Below are 27921 nucleotides of genomic sequence, written 5' to 3' on the forward strand. Positions count from 1 at the left end.
CAGCTCACACCACCTGGAACCGCCCTGGTGGCTCCGGATACCCCAGGCTCTGGTCAGGGGTGCTGTGGTGTGGACGGCGGGGGGCAGATCGCTGGCCAGACCTGTCCAGATGGCCACCTGCACGGGACACTTCCTGCTTTGTAGAGTCACCCGGCCCTTGAAGAGCTGTGGTCTGGGGGACGGTGGGTGAGCCAGTGTCCAAGCGGTGCCAGCAAGAAGCACTTCCCATCGGTCACTGGACCTCCAGAGAGCAGAGGATGCCCATGTCCACTGCCCGGCAGCCAGGCCAGCGGGCAGGGTCCTCCTAGCAGGGGCGGCCTCGGGCTGTGGACATGCACGGGCTCTGTTCACGCTGCCCAGGGCCTCCAGGGTGTCACTGCCCACGGCCGGCCCAGGGCAGGGCTGAGGGCCAGCTCACGGGGTCCTCCAGGAGAGGAGTGCTGTCCACTGCGGAAGTCCAGCGGGCACTCCCTCCTCCGTCCCTGGAGAAGCACGGAGGCTTCCTCTCGCCCGCACACCTGGCTGCTGAGTCAGGCCGTTTCCCAACCCCGAGCTGGCAGCACAGGACGGCGCCCACGGGGCTGGGCACACCTGAGGGACACCGCCCGCCAGTCAGCACCCAGCCACGCAGAGCCCGGGCAACGGATGGCCCCCCACGGTGACCACGGTCACACGTCACACGGGCAGGAGGCTCCAGCTGTGGATGATCATGCCTTGGTGACCATGTCACAATTCACTCCCAGGGCAGGGACAACGGATGATTCCAGGCCTTGGTGACAACGTCACATGTCACACCAGGGCAGGACGATCCAGGCCTTGGTGACCACATTACATGTCATTCCCATGGCAGGGACAACGGATGATCAAGCCTTGGTGACCACTGACCTCCATCATTCCAAGGGCAGGTGGTGGCCAATTCTTGGTGACCACTGACCTCCATCACACCCGGGGCAGGTGGTGACCAGGCCTTGGTGACCACTGACCTCTGTCACTCCAAGAGTAGGTGGTGGCCAGTTCCTGGTGACCACTGGTTCATGTCAGACAGTGTCCATATTGGACCAGAGAAGAGCCCCACAGAGCGAAGGTGTCCCGGTGGGCTGTGGGTGTGGAAGTGTCCCCTGGTCCTCACCTGGGTCTGTGACAGTGGTCCACTCAAGCTTTGAGAATGGCCCTTGCTGCTCTGGGGACGGGCTCTTCTCCTCCTCTCCCTGATGTCCCCTCCCTCATCTCAGGGTCACCTTCCTGCCTCCTCCGAGGCAGAGGTATCTGTCCCTGAGCCCACACCCACCACAGGACTGGAGTCATCCAGGCTTTGGGGATGGCCCCAGAGGACCTCAGTAATGGCCATCGCCCCCGTCAGCAGTGGGTGACAGCTCAGCAGAGACCAGGGACGGCGGCCTTGGGGTCCCCTCTTTCAACGCCCTTTGCTGCGAGGGCAGGACCCCACCTCTGGGACCCGAGTGTGGTGCTTCTTGGCCAGCAAAGCCATAACCCCGTGTTCCCTTTTCTCCAAAGCACTTCCTGCTCGTTGGATTGGCTTCGGGGACAAGGGCCAGGTTCCGGCGACAAGCACCGGGGCCACTCAGGAGGAGAGGCCCTCACTTCAGGGAAGGTCAACACTCCAGGGAAGGACCGGCAGTTTGCTGAGGCGGTGCTCACAGATCCAAAGCCACCGGCGCTGGGATGTCGCAATCCCAGGCAGCTCGGGTGACCCTGGTGAGCAGCAGCCACGGGGGTGGGCAGTGCAGTCCCGGGGGGGGGGGGTCTCTGCTGTCCCTCCCTGGGGACCCCGCGGGGCCCCGCCGGTCCTGCCTGGGTGAGGACCCCTGCCGGGCTCCTGGGGGCGGGGCTGGGGGCGGGGCCTGCGGTGGCCGAGCCGCGCTGGGACAGGTCTGCTCCCGAGGCCACGCCTCCGTCCCCCGCGGGAGGCGGCCGGCCCCTGGTGGCAGCCGGCCAGAGCCTCTTAGGAAGTGCTGGAGTCTCCGACCGGAGCCGCCGGAAGCCCGCTGCCCGGAGGTAGGTGCCAGTCGCGTCCCTCCAGGGCGCAGGGGCCAGGCGGGTGCCGGGCCGCGACAGCGCAGTCCAGCTGAAGGGGGCGCAGGGTTCCCGTCGCTCAGGACCCCAGGTTCCCCCGCGCGGACTCGGGCTGCAGGGGGCCGGGTCAGCGGGGGCCTGTGCTCCCAGGTGGACTCCCCGAGGCCCCCCCCCCCGGGTGGCGCTGCCCGGATCTGGGAATTCCTCGCGGTCGACCGCAGAGGCGGCTGCTGTCCCGGGCACCCCGCCCCAGAGGCCCAGGCTGCGGGAGGCGGAGGCGCTGGGTCAGGGCTGGGGCCAGGTGAGGAGCGCGGGGCGGCCGCGGGACGTCCACCCGGTTCCCCTGTTCACCACACGGCTACGCGTTGCCTGTCCCCTACCGTCACGCAGGGCACACGCCCTGGACCAGGAGCTGCCCTGGACTCTTCCCGGCCCTTCACCTGGCAACCTGCTGGGGTGGACCAGTCACCAGTCACACGCGTCCTCTCCTTCCCAGGTGGCCCCTTGGCTGTGAAGACAGGCAAGATCAGAGGAGCAGGTGCTGGCCTCGCGGGACCCCCAGGTGTGTGGCCAGGGACACAGAGACTGGGGGGGGGCAGAACCCTCCGGCCTCCCGGTCTGTACCCCAGTCTTGTTCAGTGACCGGGAGGAGCCAGCTCAGGGATGCAGCAGGTGACCCTGTGTCAGGTGACGCCTAGGTTCTGGGCAGGTGGGAGAGTCCCCAGTGTCAGGACCTGCTGTGGTGGGTCACTGTCACCTGGTGTGAAGGTCTGGGGAAACCACAGTCCCCATTATTGCCAGGTGAGAAGGGTCTGGGGACAAGACAGTCCCCACTGTCACCTGGTGTGAGGTCTGGGGAAACCACAGTCCCCATTATTGCCAGGTGAGAAGGGTCTGGGGACAAGACAGTCCCCATTGTCATCTGGTGTGAAGGTCTGGGGACAGGACAATCCCCACTGTCACCTGATATGAAGGTCTGGGGACAAGACAGTCCCCATTGTCACCTGGTGTGAAGGGTCTGAAGACAAGACAGTCGCCATTGTCACCTAGTGTGATGGTCTAGGGACAAAACAGTCCCCACTGTCACCTAGTGTGATGGTCTGGGGATAAGACAGTCCCCATTGTCACCTGGTGTGAAGGGTCTGAAGACAAGACAGTCGCCACTGTCACCTAGTGTGATGGTCTAGGGACAAAACAGTCCCCACTGTCACCTAGTGTGATGGTCTGGGGATAAGACAGTCCCCATTGTCACCTGGTGTAAAGGGGCTGTGGACAGGACAGTCCCCATTGTGGCCTGGTGTGAGGGTCTAGGGACAGGACAGTCCTCACTGCTGCCTGGTGTGATGGTCTGAGGACAGGACAGTCCCCACTGTCGCCTGGTGTGGTGGTCTGGGGACAGGACAGTCCCCACTGTCGCCTGGTGTGGTGGTCTGGGGACAGGACAGTCCCCTGTGTTGCCAGGTGTGAGGGTCTGAGGACAGAACAGTCCCCACTGTCGCCTGGTGTGGTGGTCTGGGGACAGGACAGTCCCCACTGTCGCCTGGTGTGGTGGTCTGGGGACAGAACAGTCCCCATTGTCATTTGGTGTGAGGGTCTGGGGACAGGACAGTCCCCGGTGTTGCCTCGTCTGATGGTCTGGGGACAAGCCAGTCCCCAGTGTTAGAACCTGCTGTGAGGAGGGCCCTGGGGTGTGGGGACACTTTTCAGTGGCAGGATAAGTTTCAGGTATCTGGGGATTTGGGGACTGTGGACACCTTTGCATCCACCCACCACCCATCCACTCTGACTGTCCATCCACCCACTCACACCCGTCTACTCATCTGTCCATCCTTCTACCATCCATTTACTCATCCATCTATCCACCCACCCCCTCCACTATCCACCCACCCATCCACCCATCTATCTATGCATCTACCCTCTACCCACCTACTTATCCACCCACCCATCCACCTCCATCCACCCACTCTCTACCCATCCACCCACCCATCCACCCACCCTCGCCCCATCCACTCATTCTTATGTCATTCTTATGTCACAGGTTGTAGGACTGTGATCAAAGTCTGGAGGACCTCCATAGCCCTTAACACCGATTTGGTTACAGTCTCGCTGACGATTCTGGTGGCCTGAGTTCCACTGAGGGGCAGGTGACAGCCTGTGGGCAGGCAGGGGTGTGCTGGTAGGTGGTCAGGGACCAGCTGTATAGAAGGAAAGGCCCATGTGTCCATGTGTTGTCCACCATGGGTGGGTGAGCTGGTGGGGGACACACATAGGTGGTCCACAGTGGGTGAGCTGGTGGGGGACACACACATAGGTGGGTCCACAGTGGGTGAGCTGGTGGGGGACACACATAGGTGGTCCACAGTGGGTGAGCTGGTGGGGGGAGGTGCACACATAGGTGGGTCTACAGTGGGTGAGCTGGTGGGGGGAGGTGCACATGGGTGGTCCACAGTGGGTGAGCTGGTGGGGGGGAGGTGCACATAGGTGGTCCACAGTGGGTGAGCTGGTGGGGGGAGGTGCACATGGGTGGTCCACAGTGGGTGAGCTGGTGGGGGACACACATAGGTGGTCCACAGTGGGTGAGCTGGTGGGGGAGGTGCACACATAGGTGGTCCACAGTGGGTGAGCTGGTGGGGGAGGTGCACACATAGGTGGGTCTACAGTGGGTGAGCTGGTGGGGGGAGGTGCACATGGGTGGTCCACAGTGGGTGAGCTGGTGGGGGGGAGGTGCACATGGGTGGTCCACAGTGGGTGAGCTGGTGGGGGACACACATAGGTGGTCTACAGTGGGTGAGCTGGTGGGGGGAGGTGCACATGGGTGGTCCACAGTGGGTGAGCTGGTGGGGGGAGGTGCATAGGTGGTCCACAGTGGGTGAGCTGGTGGGGGACACACACATAGGTGGGTCTACAGTGGGTGAGCTGGTGGGGGGAGGTGCACACATAGGTGGTCCACAGTGGGTGAGCTGGTGGGGGACACACATAGGTGGTCCACAGTGGGTGAGCTGGTGGGGGGAGGTGCACACATAGGTGGGTCTACAGTGGGTGAGCTGGTGGGGGAGGTGCACATAGGTGGTCCACAGTGGGTGAGCTGGTGGGGGGAGGTGCATAGGTGGTCTACAGTGGGTGAGCTGGTGGGGGACACACACATAGGTGGGTCTACAGTGGGTGAGCTGGTGGGGGGAGGTGCACATGGGTGGTCCACAGTGGGTGAGCTGGTGGGGGGAGGTGCATAGGTGGTCCACAGTGGGTGAGCTGGTGGGGGAGGTGCACATGGGTGGTCCACAGTGGGTGAGCTGGTGGGGGACACACATAGGTGGTCCACAGTGGGTGAGCTGGTGGGGGAGGTGCACATAGGTGGTCCACAGTGGGTGAGCTGGTGGGGGACACACACATAGGTGGTCTACAGTGGGTGAGCTGGTGGGGGGAGGTGCACATGGGTGGTCCACAGTGGGTGAGCTGGTGGGGGGAGGTGCACATAGGTGGTCCACAGTGGGTGAGCTGGTGGGGGGAGGTGCATAGGTGGTCCACAGTGGGTGAGCTGGTGGGGGAGGTGCACATGGGTGGTCCACAGTGGGTGAGCTGGTGGGGGACACACATAGGTGGTCCACAGTGGGTGAGCTGGTGGGGGAGGTGCACATGGGTGGTCCACAGTGGGTGAGCTGGTGGGGGGAGGTGCACATGGGTGGTCCACAGTGGGTGAGCTGGTGGGGGGAGGTGCACATGGGTGGTCCACAGTGGGTGAGCTGGTGGGGGGAGGTGCACATGGGTGGTCCACAGTGGGTGAGCTGGTGGGGGGAGGTGCACATAGGTGGTCTACAGTGGGTGAGCTGGTGGGGGACACACACATAGGTGGTCCACAGTGGGTGAGCTGGTGGGGGGAGGTGCATAGGTGGTCCACAGTGGGTGAGCTGGTGGGGGGAGGTGCACATAGGTGGTCTACAGTGGGTGAGCTGGTGGGGGAGGTGATAGGTGGTCTACAGTGGGTGAGCTGGTGGGGGGAGGTGCACATAGGTGGTCCACAGTGGGTGAGCTGGTGGGGGGAGGTGCACACATAGGTGGTCCACAGTGGGTGAGCTGGTGGGGGAGGTGCACACATAGGTGGTCTACAGTGGGTGAGCTGGTGGGGGAGGTGCACACATAGGTGGTCCACAGTGGGTGAGCTGGTGGGGGAGGTGCACACATAGGTGGTCCACAGTGGGTGAGCTGGTGGTGGGGGAGGAGATGCGTGTGTATGTGGTCTACCGCATGGAGCTGGTGGGAGGAAATGCGCATGCGTGGTCTACCGCCCGGAGCTGGGGGGCAGATGGGAGCTGGGGGGCAGATGGCACGGCGCCCTTTACTGGGGTCCTGTGCGATAAAGTAACCACACGCCCCAGTGTTTAGAGTAAGGTGCCCCAGAACAAAGGGGTGGATCTGGGTCTGGATGTCGCAGACCCATGTGAGGGATTTGTAGCACACAATCAACCAAAACCAGCGACAGGGCTGGGGGTGTAGCCCAGTTGGGGAGCCATTGCCTGGCTCTTGGACCCCACGGTGCCTGAGAGCAGGGGACAGGGCGCCACCAGGCACCAGGGCTCAGGAGTGCAGGGTGGCTTGCATACACCGTCTTCTCCCTGTGTCTTCTCGGGGTCTCTCTCTGTGTGCGTCTATGTTCTCATCTCGTTTTCTTATGAAGACACCAGTCCTGTGGGTCAGGGCCACCCTGGGGAGCTCACTGCACCTCCATCACCTTTGCAAAGACCTGTCTCCACACACGGCACATGCCAAGGTCCTGGGGCCAGGGTCGTAGCAGAGGAATCTTAGGGAGACTGGGCTTAGCCCATGACCATGACCCTCCCTCCCTCCCTCCCTCCCTCCCTCCCTCCCTCTCCCCACAGCCCACCACCCCATCCCTCTCCTCCCAGGGAAAGTCTATTGATTGCATTTTCCCCGGAGCCAGGACCCCTGTGTAACTAGCAGTTTAACAACAAAAAAAAACCCTTTTCCTTTCTCAGGCTGCACGGTTGGCTTCCAATGGGTGGGCAGGTGAGCGCTTCTGGAAGCTTCCGGAGCCTGCCCTGCGCAAATGCCAATGCGGACTGGATGTCGGCGCTGTGTCCCCGGCTCTGGGATGTGCCCCTGCACCACCTGTCCATCCCAGGTGAGGCCGCTCAGGTGGGCGTCCCCATGGTGGGTGGGTCCTGGTGGGGAACCGGCCGGGCCTGGTGCACCTGTGTGCATGCGCGCGCGCACACACACACACACACACGCACACACACACACACACACACACAGCTCGGAAGGTGGCATAGGAGGGTGGGCGGTGGTTCAGGCGACGCCGGTTAGACATGACTGAGGCAGCGTGGTTGCTGACGGTTGTGAAAGTGCCATCCGTGTCACTCCGCAGAAAACGAAGTGTAAGATGGTTTCCATCAGCCGATCTGCAGGGGACAGGCGCCAAGGATGGGGAAACGGGCGCCCTCTGCCGGCGGGGAGGCTGCACCGCTAAAGTGGGGGTTGACAGCGGATCCCTCTGTCCAAGTGCGCGCATCTAAGCACGAGACCCTTTGCACCGCTAGGAGAAAACCTAGGTCGGCGCTCGATGGAGACCAGCAGGGCTCCTCGGGGGTCTGCAAAAGCCAGGACATAAAGCCAAGAATCGATAGACGACACACGGGGTGGCGCCCTGTTAAAAGCCTCTGCACAGCAAAGACAGAGGTGTGAAGAGAGTCCTGCTGGCTTCTCGCACAGGTGGAAGCCAGGGGGGAAACAAAAAGCAAAACCCAAGGACATTGTGACGGCAGAAGGCGCCGCAGCCACGCCTGACATCCCAGCAACTCGGAGGCTGAGGCAGGAGGATGCACGTCAGAGGCCAGCCTCAGCAACTCAGCGAGACCCCGTCTCGAGATAGAAACTAGACAGGGCTGGGGTGCGGCTCAGTGGTGGAGAGCCCTGGGTTCGGTCCCAGATCCACACGCTCACACGACATGCAGAAGGGCAGGCAGCAGTGGAGGAGGGCCGGGGGAAGGAGGGAGGCCCTGCGGGTGGGAGTCACTGGATTGTGTTAAGGCACCTGCCAACGTGCCACAGCGGAACCCCGTTCTGCACGACTAACGTGCTCCACAGCTTAAAAAAGAGCTCCCAACGGAAAACCCCGTGCTCGATAGAGATCCGCATCTGGATCAACCGCGGAGGCTCAGGTGGCAGGCTGGAGAGACGGCCCGTCCTAGGGATGACCAGAGAAAGGGCGGCTGTCACGCTGGCAGAGCCGTCCCGTTGTTGGTGTAAGAGATGCGTAAAGACATAACGCCACACGATAATGTGCGTCGACGCACAGGGATGGTCCTGCCATGATGCACAGGGACGGTCCTCCCATGACGCACAGGAACTCTTTTCCTATGACGCACAGAGACGGTCCTTCCATGATACACAGGACAATCCTCCCATGACGCACAGGAACTCTTTTCCTATGACGCACAGGGACGGTCCTCGCATGACGCACAGGAACTCTAGTCCCGTGACACACAGGGACAGTCCTCCCATGACGCACAGGGACGGTCCTCCCATGACGCACAGGAACTCTTTTCCTATGACGCACAGGGACGGTCCTCCCATGACGCACAGGAACTCTTTTCCTATGACGCACAGGAACTCTTTTCCTATGACGCACAGGGACGGTCCTCCCATGACGCACAGTAACTCTTTTCCTATGACGCACAGGGACGGTCCTTCCATGATACACAGGACAATCCTCCCATGACGCACAGGAACTCTTTTCCTATGACGCACAGGGACAGTCCTCCCGTGACGCACAGGGACGGTCCTCCCATGACGCACAGGAACTCTTTTCCTATGACGCACAGGGACGGTCCTCCCATGACGCACAGGAACTCTTTTCCTATGACGCACAGGAACTCTTTTCCTATGACGCACAGGGATGGTCCTCCCATGACGCACAGGAACTCTTTTCCTATGACGCACAGGGAGGGTCCTCCCATGACGCACAGGAACTCTTTTCCTATAACGCACAGGGACGGTCCTCTCATCTGCACACTCGTGTTTCTGCAGTCAACACGTACTCACGTCCTGGGGCTGATGTAACAAGTCACCACAAACCAGGGCTTAGAATCATGGGCGTCGTGACCCCCAGCCCTGGAGGGCAGGGGCTGAGACGGGGTCTCCACGCAGGGCCCCTGCCCAGGCTGCAGGTGGGCGTGTCTGGGGCGCTGTCCACCCGCTGGCTGTGAGGGCAGCTGGGGGACTGCAGCTGGGGGACTGATGGCCGTCCCTGTGTTTCCTCCAGGGAGCCACGACACCATGACCTACTGTCTGAATAAGAAGTCCCCCGTGTCCCACAGCGAGTCCCGCTTGCTGCAGCTGCTGAGCAAGGTGGTGCCATGTGTGACGCGCCCCGTGGTGCTGAGGTGGTCTGTCACCCAGGTAAGGGCCACTTGGGGCCGGGAGGTGGACGGCAGGGCCATCGCTCCGCACAAAGCAGCAGGTGCCCCTGGTGGGCGCTCTTGCCTCATGCCGGAGATGGGGGGAGAGCAAGACCCTGAGGCCGCCCCAGGTGGTGCAGAGGCAGGGCTTGGTCACCGAGCAGCATCACACCCGAGGCGGCTGGTCACTGGCTGAGCGGGGCCACAGGCAGGGGGTGCCTGGGGCTGGCCAAGGCGACAGGCCGTTCCTCCTGCGGCCTAGATAGCCAGCAGCACCCTTCCCGAGGCCCCTCTCCCCACTCGGGAGGGCGCCCTGCTCCTCCCTGGGGCTTGCTCAGCTGCGGGTCAACTCCCAGAGGCAGAAGGGACCCACGCTGCAGGTTCCTAAGGGAAGGGCTCAGGAGGAGGGGGTCCTCTTCCCTGCTGAGGGATGGGGGTCTCTTCCCTGCTCCAGGGCAGGTGTGTGTGGGGGGTCTCTCCTTGCTGCAGGAGGAGGGGGGTCTCTTCCCTGCCCCAGGGCCGAGGCTGTCTCCTCTGGCCCCATCAGAGAGAAGGGCATCTCTGCCTTCACCCCAGGTGCCCCCCTCCTGCACCCAGCCCTCTGCCCAGGTGGGGCAGGTGCCCTAGACCCACCAGGGCATTTGATTTGATGCTGTGCAGAGGGGGCCTCCTGGAGGCTCAGCTGGCCTCAGCCACCCCTGGAGAGGCCGGGGAAAGGGGCGCCCCTCCATTCTGGGGAGGAAGAAGGCTGGCAGGAAGTGGGGCCCACCCCGGGGAGGAGATGGACCACTCGTCCCCCTCTGCCTCCTGTCCGAAGACTGTTGGTGACAAAAGGCTTGAGTGTCAGGGATTTCCCAGGGACACAAGACTGCCCCCAACGTCCAGCTCTGTCCTGTTGAATGTACTGTTTCTGCGTCTTAGTGACCACGGGGGCAGCAGGAGCTGTGGGGACCTGCCGGGTGGGGGATGAGCACCTGTCAGGGGTCAGAGCCTGCAGGGGGCGTCTCCTCATCCTGCCAGGGGTCTGCAGACAGTGACCCTGCAGGGGGTGTCCCCCATCCTGCCAGGGGTCTGCAGACAGTGACCCTGCAGGGGGGGTGTCCCCCATCCTGTCAGGGAGCTGCAGACAGTGACCCTGCAGGGGGGTGTCCCCCATCCTGCCAGGGAGCTGCAGACAGTGACCCTGCCTGCAGGGGGGTGTCCCCCATCCTGTCAGGGAGCTGCAGACAGTGACCCTGCAGGGGGTGTCCCTCATCCTGTCAGGGAGCTGCAGACAGTGACCCTGCCTGCAGGGGGCGTCTCCTCATCCTGCCAGGGGTCTGCAGACAGTGACCCTGCAGGGGGGGTGTCCCCCATCCTGTCAGGGAGCTGCAGACAGTGACCCTGCAGGGGGGTGTCCCCCATCCTGCCAGGGAGCTGCAGACAGTGACCCTGCCTGCAGGGGGCGTCTCCTCATCCTGCCAGGGGTCTGCAGACAGTGACCCTGCAGGGGGGGGTGTCCCCCATCCTGTCAGGGAGCTACAGACAGTGACCCTGCAGGGGGGTGTCCCCCATCCTGCCAGGGGTCTGCAGACAGTGACCCTGCAGGGGGTGTCCCTCATCCTGTCAGGGAGCTGCAGACAGTGACCCTGCCTGCAGGGGGCGTCTCCTCATCCTGCCAGGGGTCTGCAGACAGTGACCCTGCAGGGGGGGTGTCCCCCATCCTGTCAGGGAGCTGCAGACAGTGACCCTGCAGGGGGGTGTCCCCCATCCTGCCAGGGAGCTGCAGACAGTGACCCTGCCTGCAGGGGGCGTCTCCTCATCCTGCCAGGGGTCTGCAGACAGTGACCCTGCAGGGGGGGGTGTCCCCCATCCTGTCAGGGAGCTACAGACAGTGACCCTGCAGGGGGGTGTCCCCCATCCTGCCAGGGGTCTGCAGACAGTGACCCAGCAGGGGGTGTCCCCCATCCTGCCAGGGAGCTGCAGACAGTGACCCTGCAGGGGGCATCTCCTCATCCTGCCAGGGGTCTGCAGACAGTGACCCTGCAGGGGGTGTCCCCCATCCTGCCAGGGGTCTGCAGACAGTGACCCTGCAGGGGGGTGTCCCCCATCCTGCCAGGGAGCTGCAGACAGTGACCCTGCAGGGGGTGTCTCCCATCCTGCCAGGGGTCTGCAGACAGTGACCCTGCAGGGGGCATCTCCTCATCCTGCCAGGGGTCTGCAGACAGTGACCCTGCAGGGGGGTGTCCCCCATCCTGTCAGGGGTCTGCAGACAGTGACCCAGCAGGGGGGTGTCCCCCATCCTGTCAGGGAGCTGCAGACAGTGACCCTGCAGGGGGCGTCTCCTCATCCTGCCAGGGGTCTGCAGACAGTGACCCAGCAGGGGGGTGTCCCCCATCCTGCCAGGGGTCTGCAGACAGTGACCCAGCAGGGGGTGTCCCCCATCCTGCCAGGGAGCTGCAGACAGTGACCCTGCAGGGGGCATCTCCTCATCCTGCCAGGGGTCTGCAGACAGTGACCCTGCAGGGGGTGTCCCCCATCCTGCCAGGGGTCTGCAGACAGTGACCCTGCAGGGGGGTGTCCCCCATCCTGTCAGGGGTCTGCAGACAGTGACCCAGCAGGGGGGTGTCCCCCATCCTGCCAGGGGTCTGCAGACAGTGACCCTGCAGGGGGTGTCCCCCATCCTGTCAGGCGTCTGCAGACAGTGACCCTGCCTGCAGGGGGGTGTCCCCCATCCTGTCAGGGAGCTGCAGACAGTGACCCTGCAGGGGGGTGTCCCCCATCCTGTCAGGGAGCTGCAGACAGTGACCCAGCAGGGGGGTGTCCCCCATCCTGTCAGGGAGCTGCAGACAGTGACCCTGCAGGGGGTGTCCCCCATCCTGCCAGGGGTCTGCAGACAGTGACCCTGCAGGGGGGTGTCCCCCATCCTGTCAGGGAGCTGCAGACAGTGGCCCTGCAGGGGGGCATCCCCCCACACCTGTCCTCTGGTGGTCGTCCTCTCCTGCCCCGGGGCTGTCCACTCCCACTGCATGGCCCTCCCACTCTGTCTGGCGTCCTGCTGAGCATCCTGCATCCTGACTGGGGATGCCAAGGGCTGGGTGGATCCAGGGCTGTGGGGCATGCGCCCCTAGTGGGACTCCTTCCCAGAGACTGTTGGGACAAGGGTGACCGTGACTGCCCGATGTCCCAGAGACCAGCATTAGGGCTGGGGTGCGTCTAAGCGGGGCTGGGGTGGACTGAAGCCCAGGACGGCAGCGGGCCCTGGCTGTGCAGCTGAGGCTGCTCTCCCCAGAGCAGGTCTCCCCAGGGTGGGGCCCGGGCAGCTCTGGCCCCGCGTGAGGCTGGCGGTTCAACAGACACCCAGCGGGGGCCCCAGACAGTGCTGCACAGTGCGCAACCTCCGCGCCTCCTGAGCCCCAGGGACAGGGTCACTTGCCAGGAGGGAGCGGCCTGCTGGCCCGGGCAGAGATGACGGGCGTCCCTCGGCAGGCGCTGGACGTCACGCAGCAGCTGGACGCCGGGGTGCGGTACCTGGACCTGCGCATCGCGCACATGCTGGAGGGCTCGGAGAAGAACCTGCACTTCGTACACATGGTGTACACGACGGCGCTGGTGGAGGTACACAGGGGCCTGGTGGGGCAGGAGGTCGGCTGCCAGGGGCGGGGCAGCCACGTGCAGGTCCAGGCTGGTGGTCAGACCTTGGAGATAGCCTGAACAGCGCTCCCTGGGCTTGGCGGTCTCCCCACTCAGTGGGCAGAGACTCCCCACATTTGCAAAGTGGGCGGAACCAGCCCCCAGACCCGTTAGGTTTTCGGAATCCATTCTCTTCCCGAATGCCCGAGGCTTTCTAAAGTCTGAAGGGCACAAGCTGCGTCCTCCCAAAGCCTGCGGGCTGTTCCCTGTGTCCCCACCCCGTGTCCCCACTGCACCCCAGGCTCCCAGTCTAGAAGCACCTACTCTGGGTCACTTTGTACCGCTGGCCTGGCTCACGCCCCGGAGCCTTGGGACCCCACACCTTTGACTCACAGAGGCTTGTGTTTGGAGTGTGCTTCTACACAGACACCTGCACACGTGTACACACGCATGTGACACAGACACACGCAGAAATGCAGACACCCAGCATACACGCGCACACACACAGACATGCACGAACACACACAGATACGCACATGCACGTGTCGTGCAGATGGACACGTATGCGTTTGTGTACGCGTGAACACAGGGCAGCACACAGATCCAGATTCACATGTGCTGACATGCACACATACAGATGTGCATGCACACAACATGCACGTACAGGCATGTGCACGGACATGGATACAGACACCTGTGAACAGATATGCTCCGTGTGCACTCACACCCGTGAACAGACGTGTCCGTGCACACAGGACCGTGCATGCCCTCCTGTGCCTGGGCCACCCTCCCTCCTGCTGGCTTCCCCCCGCCCCCCTCCCGGGAGGCTATGTGTCCTCTGGGCAGCCCGGCCTCCCGTCTGCAGCCGAGGAGGCCCACCTCCCAGGAGGCCCCTGGCCCTGCTGCCCTCTGGGCCCGACTGAGCCCTGGCCCCTCACCCAGGACACCCTCACGGAGATCTCCGAGTGGCTGGAGCAGCACCCCCGGGAGGTGGTCATCCTGGCCTGCAGGAACTTCGAGGGGATGACGGAGGACCTGCATGAGTACCTGGTGGCCTGCATCAAGAACATCTTTGGGGACATGCTGTGCCCCCGAGGGGTGAGGAGGGTGCCTGTGCCCCAGGGCTCTCCTGGGCACTGTGTCCAGGGCTTGGTGTGTGTGTCTGGTCTGGCGGGGACAAGCCGGTCATCAGGGCCTTCTGGCTTCCCTGTGAGGGGGGCCGGGCAGCCTGGCAGGGAGGGCCTCTGGGGCGAGCGTGCAGCAACGCGATGGTCTGTGTCACCCACCGGGCACTTGCCTGGCCCTCACCTGGCACCCAGCCGGGGCTCAGGACATGAGACGCAGCCCTGGAGGCCAGAGGCCAGCCCCGGTGCTGACTGGGCTCCCGAGAGGATGCGGCCACCTTCCAGCTGCTGGGGGTGTCCTGCTGTGGCCCGGCATCCCGTGTGTCTGTGCCCAACACCCCGTTTGACAGCACGGGGCACCCGTCACGGGATTAGGGCCTGGCCCCTCCAGAGTGACCCATGCAGCTGATGAGACCCGCAAAGCCGTTCCCAGTAGGTCCCGGGTGGGGGCTTGGAGCGTGGGCTGGGGACACCGGTCGCCCTCAGCACAGCCAGGGGTCAGCTGTAGTAGGTCCTGCATCCGGGCCAGTCCCTGCACGTGCCCTTCTGGGTCTCAGGGCCCTGGGTCACTGCAGGTGCCCTCCTGGGACACTAAGCCACGGCGTCACCTCAGAGGCGCAGTGCCGGGCGGGCCACCCAGCCCCAGGCTCCCCTCACCCGGCACCCCACCCCAGTGACCCCGTCCCTTGCAGGAGCTGCCCACGCTGCGGCAGCTGTGGGCGCGGGGCCAGCAGGTCCTGCTCTCCTACGAGGACGAGGCCTCGGTGCGGCGGCACCCGGAGCTGTGGCCGGGAGTCCCCTACTGGTGGGGCAACAAGGTCAAGTCGGAGGCCCTGATCCGCTACCTGGAGGACATGAAGCGCTGCGGCCGCCCGGGTAGGAGGCCGGCCCTCCCGGGCCCACGGGGGGGACGGTCAAGGAGGCGGCCTGGCCGGCGTCCCCTCACGCTCGTGTCCCGCAGGGGGCCTGTTCGTGGCCGGCACCAACCTCACCGAGGACCTGGAGTACGTGCTGGCGCACCCGGCCGGGTCCCTGAAGGAGGTGACCCTGTCCAGCCTGCCCGCGCTCGGCGCCTGGGTCCGCGAGCAGTGCCCGGGGCCCGGCGCCCGCTGCACCAACATCATCGCCGGCGACTTCGTGGGCGCCGACAGCTTCGTCGGCGACGTCATCGGGCTCAACCAGAAGCTGCTGTGGGGCTGACGGTCCCCTGCGGTCAGCCGGCGGCAGCCCGGGGGCAGCCCTGGCCCCGGCTGGGCGGGCGCTGCTCCAGATCCCGCGAGAAGACGTCCTCCGAGCTCCAGATCCCGCGAGAAGACGTCCTCCGAGCTCCAGATCCCGCGAGAAGACGTCCTCCGAGCTCCAGATCCCGCGAGAAGACCTCCATCCAAGGGATGAGCCTGTGGTCAGGGATGACCACGGGGTGGGTCCAGCGGGTGTGTCCCGGGCAGTCCCAACCACGGGGTGGGTCCAACGGAAGTGCCCTGGTCAGCCATGGATGTGCTCATGGGCATGGCCATCATGATGGGTCCAGCAGATTTGTCTGTGGTCAACGATGACAATTGGGATGGGTCCAGCGGGTGTGCCCTGGTCAGCCGCGACCAAGGGATGGCTCCAACGAATGTGCTGTGGTCAACCATGACTGCTGGGATAGGCCAGTGGGCGCACCCTGGTCAGCCATGACCATGGGGATGTGTCCAGCGGTGTGCCCTGGTCAGCCATGACCATGGGGATGTGTCCAGCGGTGTGCCCTGGTCACCGAGGCCTACTCAGCCCAGCGGGAAGCATGGCCTGTGCAGGGTGGGGATGCTAGGAGAGGGGTCAGGGCCTCCTCACCCTGTGCTTTAGAAAGTCCCCGCTTCCAAGAGTGTCACGTCCCCTGGACGCATGGGGTGGGGACCTGTGCAGAGACCCTCTTGCAGTAGTCAACACACGGCCTGGCTGTCAGCTCACTCTGACGCCGCCCTTTCCCCGGGCAGCAGGCTCCTGGGGACCCTGGTCCATCTTGCTTTGGCCAGCTGTTAGTGGAGGGCCTGAGGGGTGGCCAGTGGGCGGCCCTGCGTCTGCTGGCCCCACAGTGTCACGGGCGGTCTGGTCTGTGTTCTAGTCTCTGCATCCTGGAGCTCGGGCGCCTGGCCTTGCAGCCCGGGGTGGGGGGGGGACTGTCCCCAGAGGTCAGAGGCTCCTGAGACCCCGCCCCTTGCAGGCGGGCTTCTCCAGGGCCAGCGTTTCCTAGACCCTCCTGGTGGGCACCCGCTGCTGGAGGCCCTGGGCACTGAAGGAGCCCACCCCGGGCTGTTTCCCAGCCTCCTGCCCACTGGGCAGGCCTGGGCAAGGCTGGGGGGCTCCCTGGGCGCTGGCCCTGCAGGCGCCCGTGACTGAGTCAATCTGGACCTCCCGCAGCTGCTGTGGCTGGGGTGCCACCTCCCGGTCCCAGGTCCCTTTAAACCCCGCAGGTGGCCGAGAGGCCTGGTCCTGCAGCCTGCCACAGCCCTGCAGAGCCGGTGTTCCCTGGTCATCTCAATGCCCACGACGTGTCACAGCACCCGTTACGGGCCGTCCTGCCGTCACAGAAGGGCGCAGACCTGGGTGTTCAGGACCGTCTGGAAATGGCGCCCTGGTCCGTGAAGCCTGTTGCACTTGGGACCCGCAGGGTGGTTTCAGAGGAAGCTGCTCGGGCTTTGTGGTCAACTGTCATGGCACTGCCGAGACGCGGCACAGCAGGACCAGCTCTGGGCACATCCCAGCACTGCCTGGCCCCTCCCCACCACCAAGCACCCTGGGGACAGCCCTTGGATGCTCAGGTCACAAGGGCGTCATTTCCTGTCTTAGGAGCCACCATTCAGGGTTAGTCCACCCTTGAGGACAATTAAAAGGAACCAAGCCAAACACGTGTGACTGTGGTGCCAGACTCGGGAACAGAGGGAGCCTGCGACAAGAGGCTGCTGCTGGGGGGGGGGGGGGTCCTGCCCCTGTCCCCTGAGAAGCCCAGGCCCTGTCCCTGGGACTCCGAGACCTCCAGCCTCGGCCCTGGGCTCAGGGAGGCCGCGGCGTGTCCCGTGGACCATAGGGACCCCAGCCTCCCTCTGGGCTCAGGGAGGCCCCTCCTCTCCCTGGGCCATAGAGACCCCCAGCTTCTTCCCATCCTCAGGGTCTGGGCTAAGGAGGCTAGAGTGAGGAGTCTGGTAAGACCCTGGGCAGCTGGAGGTCAGCTGGGGGACAGGAGCCTGGGCAGGTATCAGGAGACCAGATGGCCAGGGTGGGAGGTTCTTGATGATCTGAGCAGGACCCACAGCTGGACCCAGCCGCCCAGCAAAGGTGGGATTACAGGCCCTGCTGGGAACGCGCCCTTCGCAGGGTCGCCTGAACCCTCCCCCAGACTCCTCCTCCCATCCAGACTCCTCCCACCTCCCACTGCTTCCTCTTACCTCAGGCTGCCTCCTCCCACCTCCCACAGGCTCCTCCCACCTCCCACAGCCCCCTCCCACCTCCCACAGCCCCCTCCCACCGACTCCTCTCAGGCTGCCTCCTCCCACCTCTCACAGACTCCTCCCACAGCCTCCTCCGGCCTCTTTCCACTCCTGCAGGCTTCTCCCACCTTCTGCAGACTCCTCCCACCTCCCAGACTCCCCTCAGGCTGCCTCCTTCCACTCCCATAGGCCCCTCCCACCTCGCACAGACTCCTCCCACCTCAGGCTGCCTCCTTCCAGTCCTGCAGGCTCCTCCCACCTTCTGCAGACTCCTCCCCCTCCAGCAGCCGGCTGCCCTCCTCCTTCCTGCTTGGGGCCCCTGATGACCCCTCCAGCATGAGGGCCTTCAATCACAAGGCCGCTGTGAGCCCGAACACGCGGCTGGACACGGAAGCGGCCCTGCTCCCTATTGGCCACTGTCCCCAGCAAGCACCCCAGCAACGAGCGGTGCTGTTCGCACACCTGACATGGACTTTAATAGCAGCAGGGACACCACAGGCTGACCAGCTGCGGCAGGGGTGCAGGCTGGGCCGACCGCCGGCCCTGCTCGGCCGTGGACGGGGTGGGGGTGCAGCCAGCGAGGCGGCGGCCACTTGTTTCCAGTTCGGAAGCCACACAGTGCCCAGCGCAGGCAAGTTCATCCTGGGAAGAGCTTCCGGAACTTGCCATAGGCCGAGGTGCTGATGATGACCTTCACGTGGGCTGCCCCGGCCTCAGGCAGCACGTCCACCTGCTGCACCGTGGCCTCCTTGTAAAGCCAGCTGGGGGCAGAGAGGCCCGTCAGGGCGTGGCCGTCTCTGAAGCCCAGCCCACCTCTCCCCACTGCCCACAGCGCTCCCCAGCCCCGGAAGGTGGTGGTGGGAGCGGCTCCTTCCGCCCCCAGGAGAGGGCTGCTGGAGGCCCGGGCACATTGGAGGTGGACAGGACGTGCAGCCCTGCAACATGAGCGAGCACAGCTTAAGCACCTGGTGTATGCACATGCCAGCATCAGCATGGACTTCCACGCCCACTACCCACCCTCTGTGCACAGAGGCAGCTAAAGGTGGCCATGCTGCAAGGCCCAGGCCCACCGCCGTCCCGGGGCAGACCCGGGTCTGCGTCCCTCACCTGAGCTGCGGCCCGGCCAGCTTGACGTGCAGGGTGAGCACCTGCCTCCCGGTGGCCCTCAGCACGGCCTCCTCCAGCCCCACCCTCAGCTCCTCCAGCCCCTGTCCCAGGAGGGCGGACACGGCCACTGCGCTCGGGTCTGGGGGACGGTACCTGAGAGAGGCCAGCACACCTGTCAGCCCTGGGGCAGCTGCAGAGGTGAGGTCCCACCCAAGGGGCCCAGCCTGGGTGCTCTGGGTGCTCCTCGTGGGACCAAGTCACTTCAACAGGAAAGGCCACTGCCACCAATGTCACAGGGAGGCTGGATGCCAATGGCCCTTAGCAGCACTGGGAGATGGACACGTCTGTCCCTCGTGGGAAAGCCACAGTCCACCCCGACCCTCCCCGATGGGGATGTCCAGGGAAGGAGAAGCCTGTGGGTGCAGCGCGGCCCACTCACCCCGGAACCAGATCCACCTTGTTGTGCACTTCGACCACGGAGTCCAGCAGAGGGGCGGGCAGGCCCAGGCCCTGCAGGGCAGACAGGACGCTGACTTTCTGCAGCTCCGTCTCGGGGTGGCTGACGTCTCTCACGTGCACAATGAGATCCTGGTGGACAGGGAGGCCACGGGTCAGGGGACTTCCATCCCCACCTGCCTGTGGACAGGCTACATGGTCAGGGGACTGCTGTCCCCAGCTGCCTGTGGACAGGCCACATGGTCAGGGGGTAAAGGTGAGGCCCTAAGCAGCTCAAGGAGACCCAGTCTCTAATAAAACACAAAATAGGATGGGGACAGGGCTCCGGGGTCGTGCTCACCTGCCTGTGGGCGGCCCAGGAGGGGCTCGAGGGCACCACCGCCTAGGAAGGTGGCAGTGGACAGGGCTGCTGGAGGCCAGGACATGTCCGAGGTGGACACAGGCTTCCTAGTTCCTGTGCCTGGGTCCTGCCACCGCCCGCCAGCACCCCGTCTCCTTGGAGGGAGAGCTGCGCTCAGTGGCTGGCCTGGCCTCCCGGGCCCCAGAACGAGGAGCTGCCCGTGGAGGCTGGCCGGCGTCCTGCCCTGGCCCCCACGCACAGCCTGGGCCTCCGTGAGGTCATTGTGACTTCTGCAACTTCTCCAGGAGAAGCGTGGCCCACGGGTGGGGACAGTCCACCCCGTCGGGGCTGGACCGCAAGACGGTTTGCATGGGAGGTTCCTGGCTGCGCCACCAGTCACACTGCCCGTCCGCTCACCTCCGCGCCTGGGCCCCAGGAGCTGGACAGGCAGGAGGAGCCTCCCTGGAGCCTGTGACCCCTGGTCCAGCCTCTGCCCTCCAGGGCTGGGGGAGCTGGACTCCTGTGGTTTCTGTCCCCTGAGGAGGCCCAGGGACTCCTGCTGGAGCTGGAGGATCATGTCCTACAGAGGGGCCTGGCCCCCAGGGCTTGTCTATGGGGTCTTGTCCACAGGGCCACCCAACTCACCGAGTGGGCCACATCCTCCAGGGTGGCAGAGAAGGACTCGATCAGGCCGTGGGGCAGCTGGGAGAGGAAGCCGATGGTGTCCATGTAGAGGACGGTCATGCGCGAGGGCAGGGATCCTGCATGGGCCGTGATGTCCAGTGTGGCAAACAGCTGGTCCCGAGGCTGCGCGGCCTCGTCACCGGTCAGGGCCCGGATCAGTGTGGTTTTCCCTGGGGGAGGCACAGGACACACACATGAGGTCCCAGGGAGCCCCGCCTGGCCTGGCCACAGGCCCTGTCCACCCCTGAGACCCGGCCCTGGCAGAGGCAGCAAGATCCAGTTTACCCAGGCCCTGGGTGCCAGCTCCTCAGCGACCCTGGTGGCCAGAGAGGGAAGGTACAGGACTAGCCCTGGGTCGTGTGCAGCCAGGAGGGGTGGTGGTGCAGGTGACGTGTGCACACAGCATGCGGTGTAGACGGTGGGGTGGGTGCTGTGGACCAGCCTGGTGTGGGGTGGATGGACCTGGTTCTGTGCACCTGGGGTGGGGTGGTGTGCATGGACCTGGTTCTTGCACCTGGTGTGGGGTGGTGGAGACGGACCTGGTTCTTGCGGGTGGTGTAGACAGACCTGGTTCGTGTACCTGGTGTGGGGTGGTGTACACGGGCCTGGCGCTGTGCAGTGGTGTCTTGAGGAAGGTGGCTTTGTGGTGGCCCCTGGTGACCGGCCTCCCCACTGGGCTGGTCCCTGGACCTGCCTCGGGGGCACCTGGGCCATACCTGGCTGCCCCTTCTCAGGCAGGACCCCGGGGCCCCGGGGGTGCGGACCGGGATCCTCCCGCGTGCAGAGCGCGCACACGGCGGGCTGGCCGCGGGCGTTTATCCTGGGCAGCGACCAGGGGAGCCAGAGCCCGCGTCCTGCTCGGGCCTCTGCAGAGCTGCCCGCAGCTGTCTCTGGCCTTGGCCGCGGAACCCGGGCCTGGGCCCTGCCCCCCCGAGGCCGCACTCTGCGGGCGGAGCCTCACCGCAGTTGGTGTACCCGACCACGGCGACCACCGGGAACTCCCGCTTGGCGCGCTGCCTCCGCAGGAGCTGCCTCTTCCTGCGCAGCCTCTCCAGGGCCCTCCGGAGCTTCACCTCCTTCTCCCTCAGGAGGCGCTGCCGCAGCTGCAGGAAGGACTCTCCTGCAGAGCCCGAGGGCGGGCGCGTCAGGCGCAGGCGCGAGGGTCGCGAAGGAGCCAACTGCGCCTGCGCCTTCTCAGAGGGGCCCGCCCACCCACTTCTGCAGAGGCCTGGCGCCTCTACCGAGCTTTTCCACACCGGACCCCGGCCAGCTCCCTTTACCCCGGGGGAACCAGCTGAGGGGCGCCTCGGAGGGCAGCCTGGGATGACATGCAATAGGGCCAACGTGGCCCGCATGTCCCTGCCCTGCCCCCCAATCCTGGGTCATTGCTACCTCAGCCCAGAGAGGGCGATGACCGGGACCAGGCTGTGCGTGTCCCCAGCATTGGGGTGCTGGAGACCCAACTGCCAGCTCAGTAGCTACTTGTGTTCGGAGGTGGGGTCCCTGGGAGATGAATGGGCCACGCGGACAATGGACTAATCCATTCGTGGATGAGCGGAGGAGTCCGATGAGTCCACTCACGGATTAGTGGATTAATCCACATAAGGACTGGGTGCTCACTCATCAGTCCCCACTGCGTTAGTGCGCTAATCTGTGGTCGGGGGTTAGTCTATTTATGGGTCACTCCACCAGTCCCCAACAGAGGCTGGCTGACACCTCGTTCTTGGACTTGCAGCCATCAGGACATAAGCCGGACAGACTATTCTTTTTGTTGTTCGCTGGGGTACCCGGGATCGAACTCAGGAGCAGTCGACCACTGAGCCCCACCCCCAGCCCTATTTTGGATTTTATTTAGAGACAGGGTCTCATGAGTCGCTTAGGGCCTCGCCATTGCGGAGGCTGGCTTTGAGCTCGCGATCCTCCTGCCGCACCCTCCCGAGCCCCTGGGATTACAGGTGTGTGTCACCGCGCCTGGCGACAGACTCTGTTCTTATCAATTGCCCGTTTGTGGTGCTCAGTGACGCAACAGAAATGAAGATAACATTAGCTCGGATGTGAGACCAGGCCCGCTGCGAGCCTCCCCGGGCTGCCTCCCCTTTCCGAGGGAGGCTGCGCTGACGTGCCCCGCCCCAGGCCACGCCTTACCGGACCCCATGATGTACCGAGAGCCCCCGCCGCCTCGGTCCGGGACAGCCGCGTCGTGCTTCAGGTTCGACCTGGTGTGGAAACAGGACGCACTTACCTGCTGCGGACACGGGGTCCCTCCCGAAGAGCCAGGCAGGGGCAGGGGCTTTGACGGCAGAGAGGGAAGCGCTGAGGGGGCCTCTCCCTGGGTGGGTCCCCCACTGCCACGGGGTGGCGCTCCACACCTGGGGCTCCTAGGGGGAGGACGTGGAGAGGGCGCCCCCCGGAGCCGAGCTGTCCGTGGCTTCTCTTCTCTTGATGCCCGTGTGACAAACCAGCTAATCCAGAGGGGCCCCGGGGCAGTCAGGCCGGATGGGCCGCGGTACCTGAGCAGGGGGATCTCGGCCAGCGCCACCTGCAGCCGGGCCTCCTTGGTGCGCGCGTGGCAGCGGAAGATGTGCAGAACGACGGTGAAGCGGTCCAACACCCGCACGCCCCAGGCGGCCTCCAGCTCTTTCTGGAAAGGAGAAACGGGCAGGGAGAGGGTTCGGAGGGACCCGCCACTGCGGCTGGCCTCGGGCGGGATCCGCGGGACACCCTGGCCATGTGCTGCAGAGCGAAGCTTTCAACGCCGGTGTGGGGACACTCCGAGGTACCTTGGTGGGCGGGGACAGCCTCTCCACGTTCAGGAACACGCACGTGATTTCTGGAGACCCTCTGATTCTTTCTAAGGGCAAGAGAAGGTCCTGTCAGAAGCGCTGCCCCGGGGTCGTGGCTCAGACCCACCTCGCAGCGCGGCAGTGGGACGCACAGTGGCTGGAGGGTTCCGCGAATTCCCAAGTGCATTGCAGGAGAAGTCGCCAGGGACCATCTGGAGGTGCACAGGCGACACCCACGCACGCACGCACAGCAGCATCTCAGAGACGTCTGGGCTCTGGTTCAATAGGACCACCCGTCCAGCCTCAGCGGGCTTTTCGGGTTCAGGGGGAGTGGGGAGCTCTGGAACTGAGCGGGACAGAGGTACAAAGGGCCCCGACTGTGGTGCAATGTCGGAGGGAGGGTGCGCTGGGGCTGCCACGGGTGCAGTTACCCCATCTGCTGGCACGGACCTGCCCCCTGGGACCCCCAGGTGACTCATCCAACCTGTGACCCATCTGAGCCCCATGCACAGGCCTGTGGGGACATCCTGCAACCCCCTCCTCTGCTGTCCCCTCCCACCTGAGACCTGCCCGGCTGCTTCCCGGGCCCCAGGGAGCCAGCCCTTGCAGGACTCTGCCTGCCTGCTCTTGGCAGAGACAGAGGGGAGGGACACACCCAAAGGGACTCACCTGTCAGGTGCTCAAAGTTCCCTTTGCCAAAGATGAGCTTCCTCTCAGGCGTTTTGGTGGACACCACCATGGTCTCCACCACAGACCAGCCAGCCAGCGTGTGGACCAGAGCCCGGGCTTCTGCCACCTGCCACTCGGCTGTAGGAGCAGACGAGCCACCCTCAGGGTAGGGAGCAGGCCATCCACACCCACCCAGGACACGTCCACCTGCCCTCCACCCCTGAGAAGTCGGTCGGAGAAGACGCCCAGCGCCCGGGGGTACTCCCGAGCAGCAGGGCTCCTCCCTGGGAGACCCCAGGTGGGGCACCAGTGGGGGGACACAGGAAGGAAACCGTAGCCCCCACAGGTCACCAGGACCAGCCCCTCTCTCCCTGGGGGTTCACTCAGGGAGATGCAGCTGGGACCTGGGACGTGTGCAGCATGGCCTCCGTGGCATACCCCTGAGGCAGCCCGACAGCCCAGGTGGGTGCAGAGACCCGGGTGGGCCCTGAACTCTCAGGACAGACTGTGAGCCCCGTGGGCGAGAAGCAGCTTCTTTCCCAGCTGGCCCAGGGCCAGCGCTGGCCTGGCTGGGTGACACTCATGGAGGCCACTGGCTGCCCTGCTGGCCTGCCAGGACAGTGTCCCCCAGGGGCTCAGGACATGTGCAGGATGATGTGACGGATGATCTGAAGGGCCTTGGAAAGGCAGTGTCCACCCGGGAGGCAGGGGGAGTGGACGGAGCTCCTGGAGCGTCCTGAGAGGGGGCTGGGTGGGTCATCAGGCCCAGGCAGTGAGTGGGGGTCCAGGAGGACCCGGGGCTGAGGAAGCCTGGGAGAAGGCACTGGGCACTCGGGCTGGACACAGGCGCTGCCTGGTGCTTCTCTCATTTTCTGGAGAGCAAGACGGCAGGAGGAGGGGCGGACAGACGCAGGGACACCTGTGACACTGAGCTCCAAGGACAGGGGTGCTCTGAGAGCAGCTCCCACTGCATCCTGGGGCTTGGGAAGGGCACCCAGAGGGTCTGCAGTTAGGGTGCAGTAAGTACCTACATCTACGCCCCACAGTCCTCCTGCCTTCCTGGGTGCCTCTGGGAGGCATCCTGTCCCCCAAAGCCATGCCCACTGGGACCTCCGAATGGGATCTCCTTGGCCAACAGGGTCTTTGCAGGTTGTGATTGGTGAAGGACCCTGAGATGAGCCCCGCCTGGGTCAGGGTTATTGAATGGAGAACCCTAGGCCTATCTGGCCACCAGGACACTCAGAACAGGGTCCGCTATGCAATGAGAGGAAATTAGTGGATGCTCAGCGCGAAACCGTGCGACTTACTAAGGTGAACCGTAAGTTCAGGCCTCTTTATAAAGGAAAGGAAGATTTGGAGACAGAGATTCACAGCAAAGAGCCACGTGGAGACGGAGGCAGAGCCTGCAGTGAGGGGCCACCTGGAGCCTGTGCAGGGAGCTCAGCCTGGGACCCTGGTCCAGCCTCCGCCCCCAGGGCTGGGGAGCTGGGTTCCTGCCACGCAGTGTGCAGCAGCTTAGGACCCTCGTAACATAAGCTGCCCGGACAGCTGGGCCCCTCCCAGCTCCTCCCCATCGGTCAGGACCAACTCCTCGTTCGCAGGCTGATTCCTCTCAGGTGACAACAGCCAAGCTCTCTCGGGACCACCCCGGCCCCACGCCCAGGAGTGTCCCCTCTTATAGCACGTTCTCTCAGCTGAGCCCTCAGCCACAGCAGGTGGTCCCCTCAGGACCAACTGTGCCCTACGCAGGGGTTAGGGTTAGATCCGCCAGTCCTCACCACTCACGGCACTGGTGGACCCGAGGACACCAAGGAGAGGGACACTCAGTGACGAGGGTGGCGAGTGGCAGCTAAGCAGAGGCCATAAGTGGGTCCCCCAGCCTCGGCACCAAGAGGGGCCGGGTCTCCAGTCTTCCCAGCTCACCCTCTTGGTGGCTCAGATCTGACACGTGGGGGGTCAGCTCTGGCCCCCACCTTACGGGGACCTTCTGTCCATCCCAAACTCTGGTGGCACCTCTTCCCGCCATCCCCGCTGGGGCCCAGCCCGGCCCCATCAGAAGCACTGCAGGGAGCCCACCCCACCCAGCTGTGCAGCCTCTCCACACAGCCACCTGCCAGGAGGTCTGAGGCACCTGCGTGCCACCCAGGTGTGCACCCCCAGGACCCAGCTCGCGGTCACAGCAGCGCTGTTCTGGGCCAGCGTCCAGGGTGGATGATAAGCAGAACGCGAGGTGCTGACGTGAGCTGTAGCTGGGACGGGCCTTGGCACAGGCACACCGCGGGGAGCTGGACACCGCGGTCCAGCTGCCGCAGGAGGCCATCTACAGGACATGTCCAGAACAGACAAACCCAGACAGAGAAGTGGATTCGAGGCTGCCAGGGGCTGGGGTGGGGGAGTGACTCATGGGCATGGGGTCTCCTTTTGGGGTGATAAGAATGTTTTGGGACCATACAGAGGTGGTGGCTGTTGGGAACTGCACTCTTCAAAATATTTAATACATGACTTATATCTAAAATCCCCCCAAACAACTTCAAGGTCCCACTGTTTGGTGCCCACCACCTGCTGGATACCCAGTGCCCATAGAGAGAAAATTCCAATTGCTACAAGACTACAGGACCGTGTGGCTAGCTCTGTCCCCAGCTACAGTGGCCAGCCCCGTGTGGGGAGATCCCAGGACGTGCTCCTGAGACCACCCTCCCTTGGGCCCAGCCCCTTGCAGACTGCCCCAGATCTGTGTGCTCCCTCTGGCAATACCCAGGAACAAAAGGCACTGCCGGCCACTGGCCATTCCAGTCGCACACCTTCGTGCCTCGAGGGTGTGGGGACCAGGTGTGACATCACCTGTTGCTCACCTTCCCCTGACCCCAAACCTGCTAGCAGCGCCCGCTGTCGGGCTGCAAGAGAAGTCAGATGCTCCAGCACGACCGCCCGTCCCTCAGAGTCCCCGCCCCCAAAGACTGTGCCCCTACAGCTCCATCCTCGGTTCCTCCTCTGGAGGCCCCGCCCCCGGCCCTCCGCCCTATGAGCGCTTCCACTGTGTTCCCGCCCCTCGCAGGCGGCCATACCGGCATCTCCACCCTATGAGCGCTCCCCCTGGATCCCCGCCCCTCTGAGACCCCGCCTCCCCGGCACCTCCACCCTATGAGCGCTTGCACTGTGTTCCCACCCCTCGCAGGCCCCGTGCGGAGCACTTTCCTTAGGTCACTTGCCCTTCTGAGGCCCCGCCTCCCCGGCATCTCCATCCTATGATCTCTTCCCCTGGGTACCCGCCCCTTTAAGGCCCTGCCTCCCCAGCAGTTCCACCCTATGAGCGCTTCCCCTGGATCCCCGCCCCCCTGAGGCCCCGCCTCCCCAGCACTTCCACCCTATGAGCGCTCCCCCTGGATTCCCCTCCCCCCCCACCTTATGAGCGCTCCCCCTGGATCCCCGCCCCTCTGAGACCCCGCCTCTCCGGCATCTCCATCCTATGATCTCTTCCCCTGGGTACCCGCCCCTTTAAGGCCCCGCCCCCCCAGCAGTTCCACCCTATGAGCGCTTCCCCTGGATCCCCGCCCCCTGAGGCCCCGCCTCTCCGACACTTCTACCCTATGAGCGCTTCCGCTGTGTTCCCGCCCCTCGAAGGTTCCGCCTTCCCGGAATCTCGATCCTATCAGCGCTTCCTCTGGGTCCCTGCCCCTCGCAGACTCCGCCCCCAGCGCCTCAGCCATCTGAGCGCTTTCTCTGTGTTCTCGCCGGGTCCCGGTCACCTCTGGTCAGCTGCGGCTTCCCGGGTCCCCACTTGACCTCAGGGTGAACCAAGCACACGCGCTGGGTCCCGGCCGGCAGCAGGGGGTCGCTCCTGAGCAACTCCTCCTCCTCCTCCTCCTCCTCCTCCTCCTCTCCCTCATCTTCGGGCTCTTCCTCGTCCTCTCCCGCGCGTGTGGTCCGACCATTCGCTTTACTCCGCTCAGCGCTCCCCGGCCCCTCCCGGCCCCCCGGGCCATAACGGCCGGTGGCGGCGAGCGCGCGCACGGGACAGGGCGGCGGCGGTGCGGCCCTGGAAACCAGGCGGCCGCGGCCTACACGGGAGAGCCGCAGCCCCGGGCGGACGGCGGCCCGCAGGGCCCACATACCGCGTCCGCGCCGTACGCGGAGGGGCGGGGACCCGGGCCGAGTCGTGCGTCGGGTCGCTCTCTGACGGGCTGCCTGTGGGTCGCGCTGCGTCACGTGCCCGCGATGGGCGGGCGGGAG

General features: G+C 64.8%; 2 protein-coding genes across 8 annotated transcripts; one reads left to right on the forward strand and one right to left on the reverse strand.

Moving 5' to 3' along the window:
* The first annotated feature begins 1640 nt into the window (after nucleotides 1-1640).
* Plcxd1 (phosphatidylinositol specific phospholipase C X domain containing 1) lies at nucleotides 1641-17071 on the forward strand. Of its 7 annotated transcripts, XM_071606263.1 has the most exons (8): nucleotides 1919-2016; nucleotides 2531-2596; nucleotides 7026-7171; nucleotides 9314-9450; nucleotides 12918-13046; nucleotides 14004-14159; nucleotides 14878-15061; nucleotides 15147-17071. In XM_071606263.1, exons 3-8 carry the CDS (start codon nucleotides 7045-7047, stop codon nucleotides 15383-15385), a joined length of 972 nt encoding a protein of 323 aa, XP_071462364.1. In that variant the 5' UTR covers nucleotides 1919-2016; nucleotides 2531-2596; nucleotides 7026-7044; the 3' UTR covers nucleotides 15386-17071. The 7 variants fall into 7 exon arrangements, with proteins under 7 accessions (XP_071462360.1, XP_071462362.1, XP_071462363.1 ...); XM_071606261.1 differs by lacking the exons at nucleotides 14878-15061; nucleotides 15147-17071 and adding an exon at nucleotides 4073-4210 and having other exon boundaries at nucleotides 1918-2016; nucleotides 14004-14871; XM_071606262.1 differs by lacking the exons at nucleotides 14878-15061; nucleotides 15147-17071 and adding an exon at nucleotides 4073-4178 and having other exon boundaries at nucleotides 1918-2016; nucleotides 14004-14871.
* A 1029-nt stretch (nucleotides 17072-18100) lies between these two features.
* Nucleotides 18101-27801, reverse strand: Gtpbp6 (GTP binding protein 6 (putative)). Its single transcript, XM_027954094.2, has 10 exons — nucleotides 27438-27801; nucleotides 23692-23829; nucleotides 23020-23090; nucleotides 22750-22880; nucleotides 22385-22455; nucleotides 21201-21359; nucleotides 20201-20409; nucleotides 19199-19347; nucleotides 18760-18912; nucleotides 18101-18413 (listed from the first exon to the last, which is right to left on the reverse strand). The coding sequence occupies exons 1-10, from the start codon at nucleotides 27799-27801 to the stop codon at nucleotides 18290-18292; spliced, it is 1569 nt and encodes a 522-aa protein (XP_027809895.2). The 3' UTR covers nucleotides 18101-18289.
* Between the last annotated feature and the right edge of the window lie 120 nt (nucleotides 27802-27921).

The sequence above is a fragment of the Marmota flaviventris genome, chromosome X (assembly GCF_047511675.1).
Source record: "Marmota flaviventris isolate mMarFla1 chromosome X, mMarFla1.hap1, whole genome shotgun sequence".
NCBI lineage: Eukaryota > Metazoa > Chordata > Mammalia > Rodentia > Sciuridae > Marmota > Marmota flaviventris.

Bases quoted from the DNA above. Each gene is read 5' to 3' on its own strand.
- Plcxd1 (XM_071606259.1), top strand. From the start codon at position 7,045: ATGGGTGGGCAGGTGAGCGCTTCTGGAAGCTTCCGGAGCCTGCCCTGC. The intron at 7,172-9,313 runs GTGAGGCCGCTC...TGTTTCCTCCAG, and splicing joins GCACCACCTGTCCATCCCAG to GGAGCCACGACACCATGACC. The intron at 13,047-14,003 runs GTACACAGGGGC...CCCCTCACCCAG, and splicing joins ACACGACGGCGCTGGTGGAG to GACACCCTCACGGAGATCTC.
- Gtpbp6 (XM_027954094.2), bottom strand. From the start codon at position 27,801: ATGTGGGCCCTGCGGGCCGCCGTCCGCCCGGGGCTGCGGCTCTCCCGT. The intron at 22,456-22,749 runs GTACCGCGGCCC...TTTCCACACCAG, and splicing joins GCCGAGATCCCCCTGCTCAG to GTCGAACCTGAAGCACGACG. The intron at 20,410-21,200 runs GTGAGGCTCCGC...TGCCTCCCCCAG, and splicing joins GGTCGGGTACACCAACTGCG to GGAAAACCACACTGATCCGG.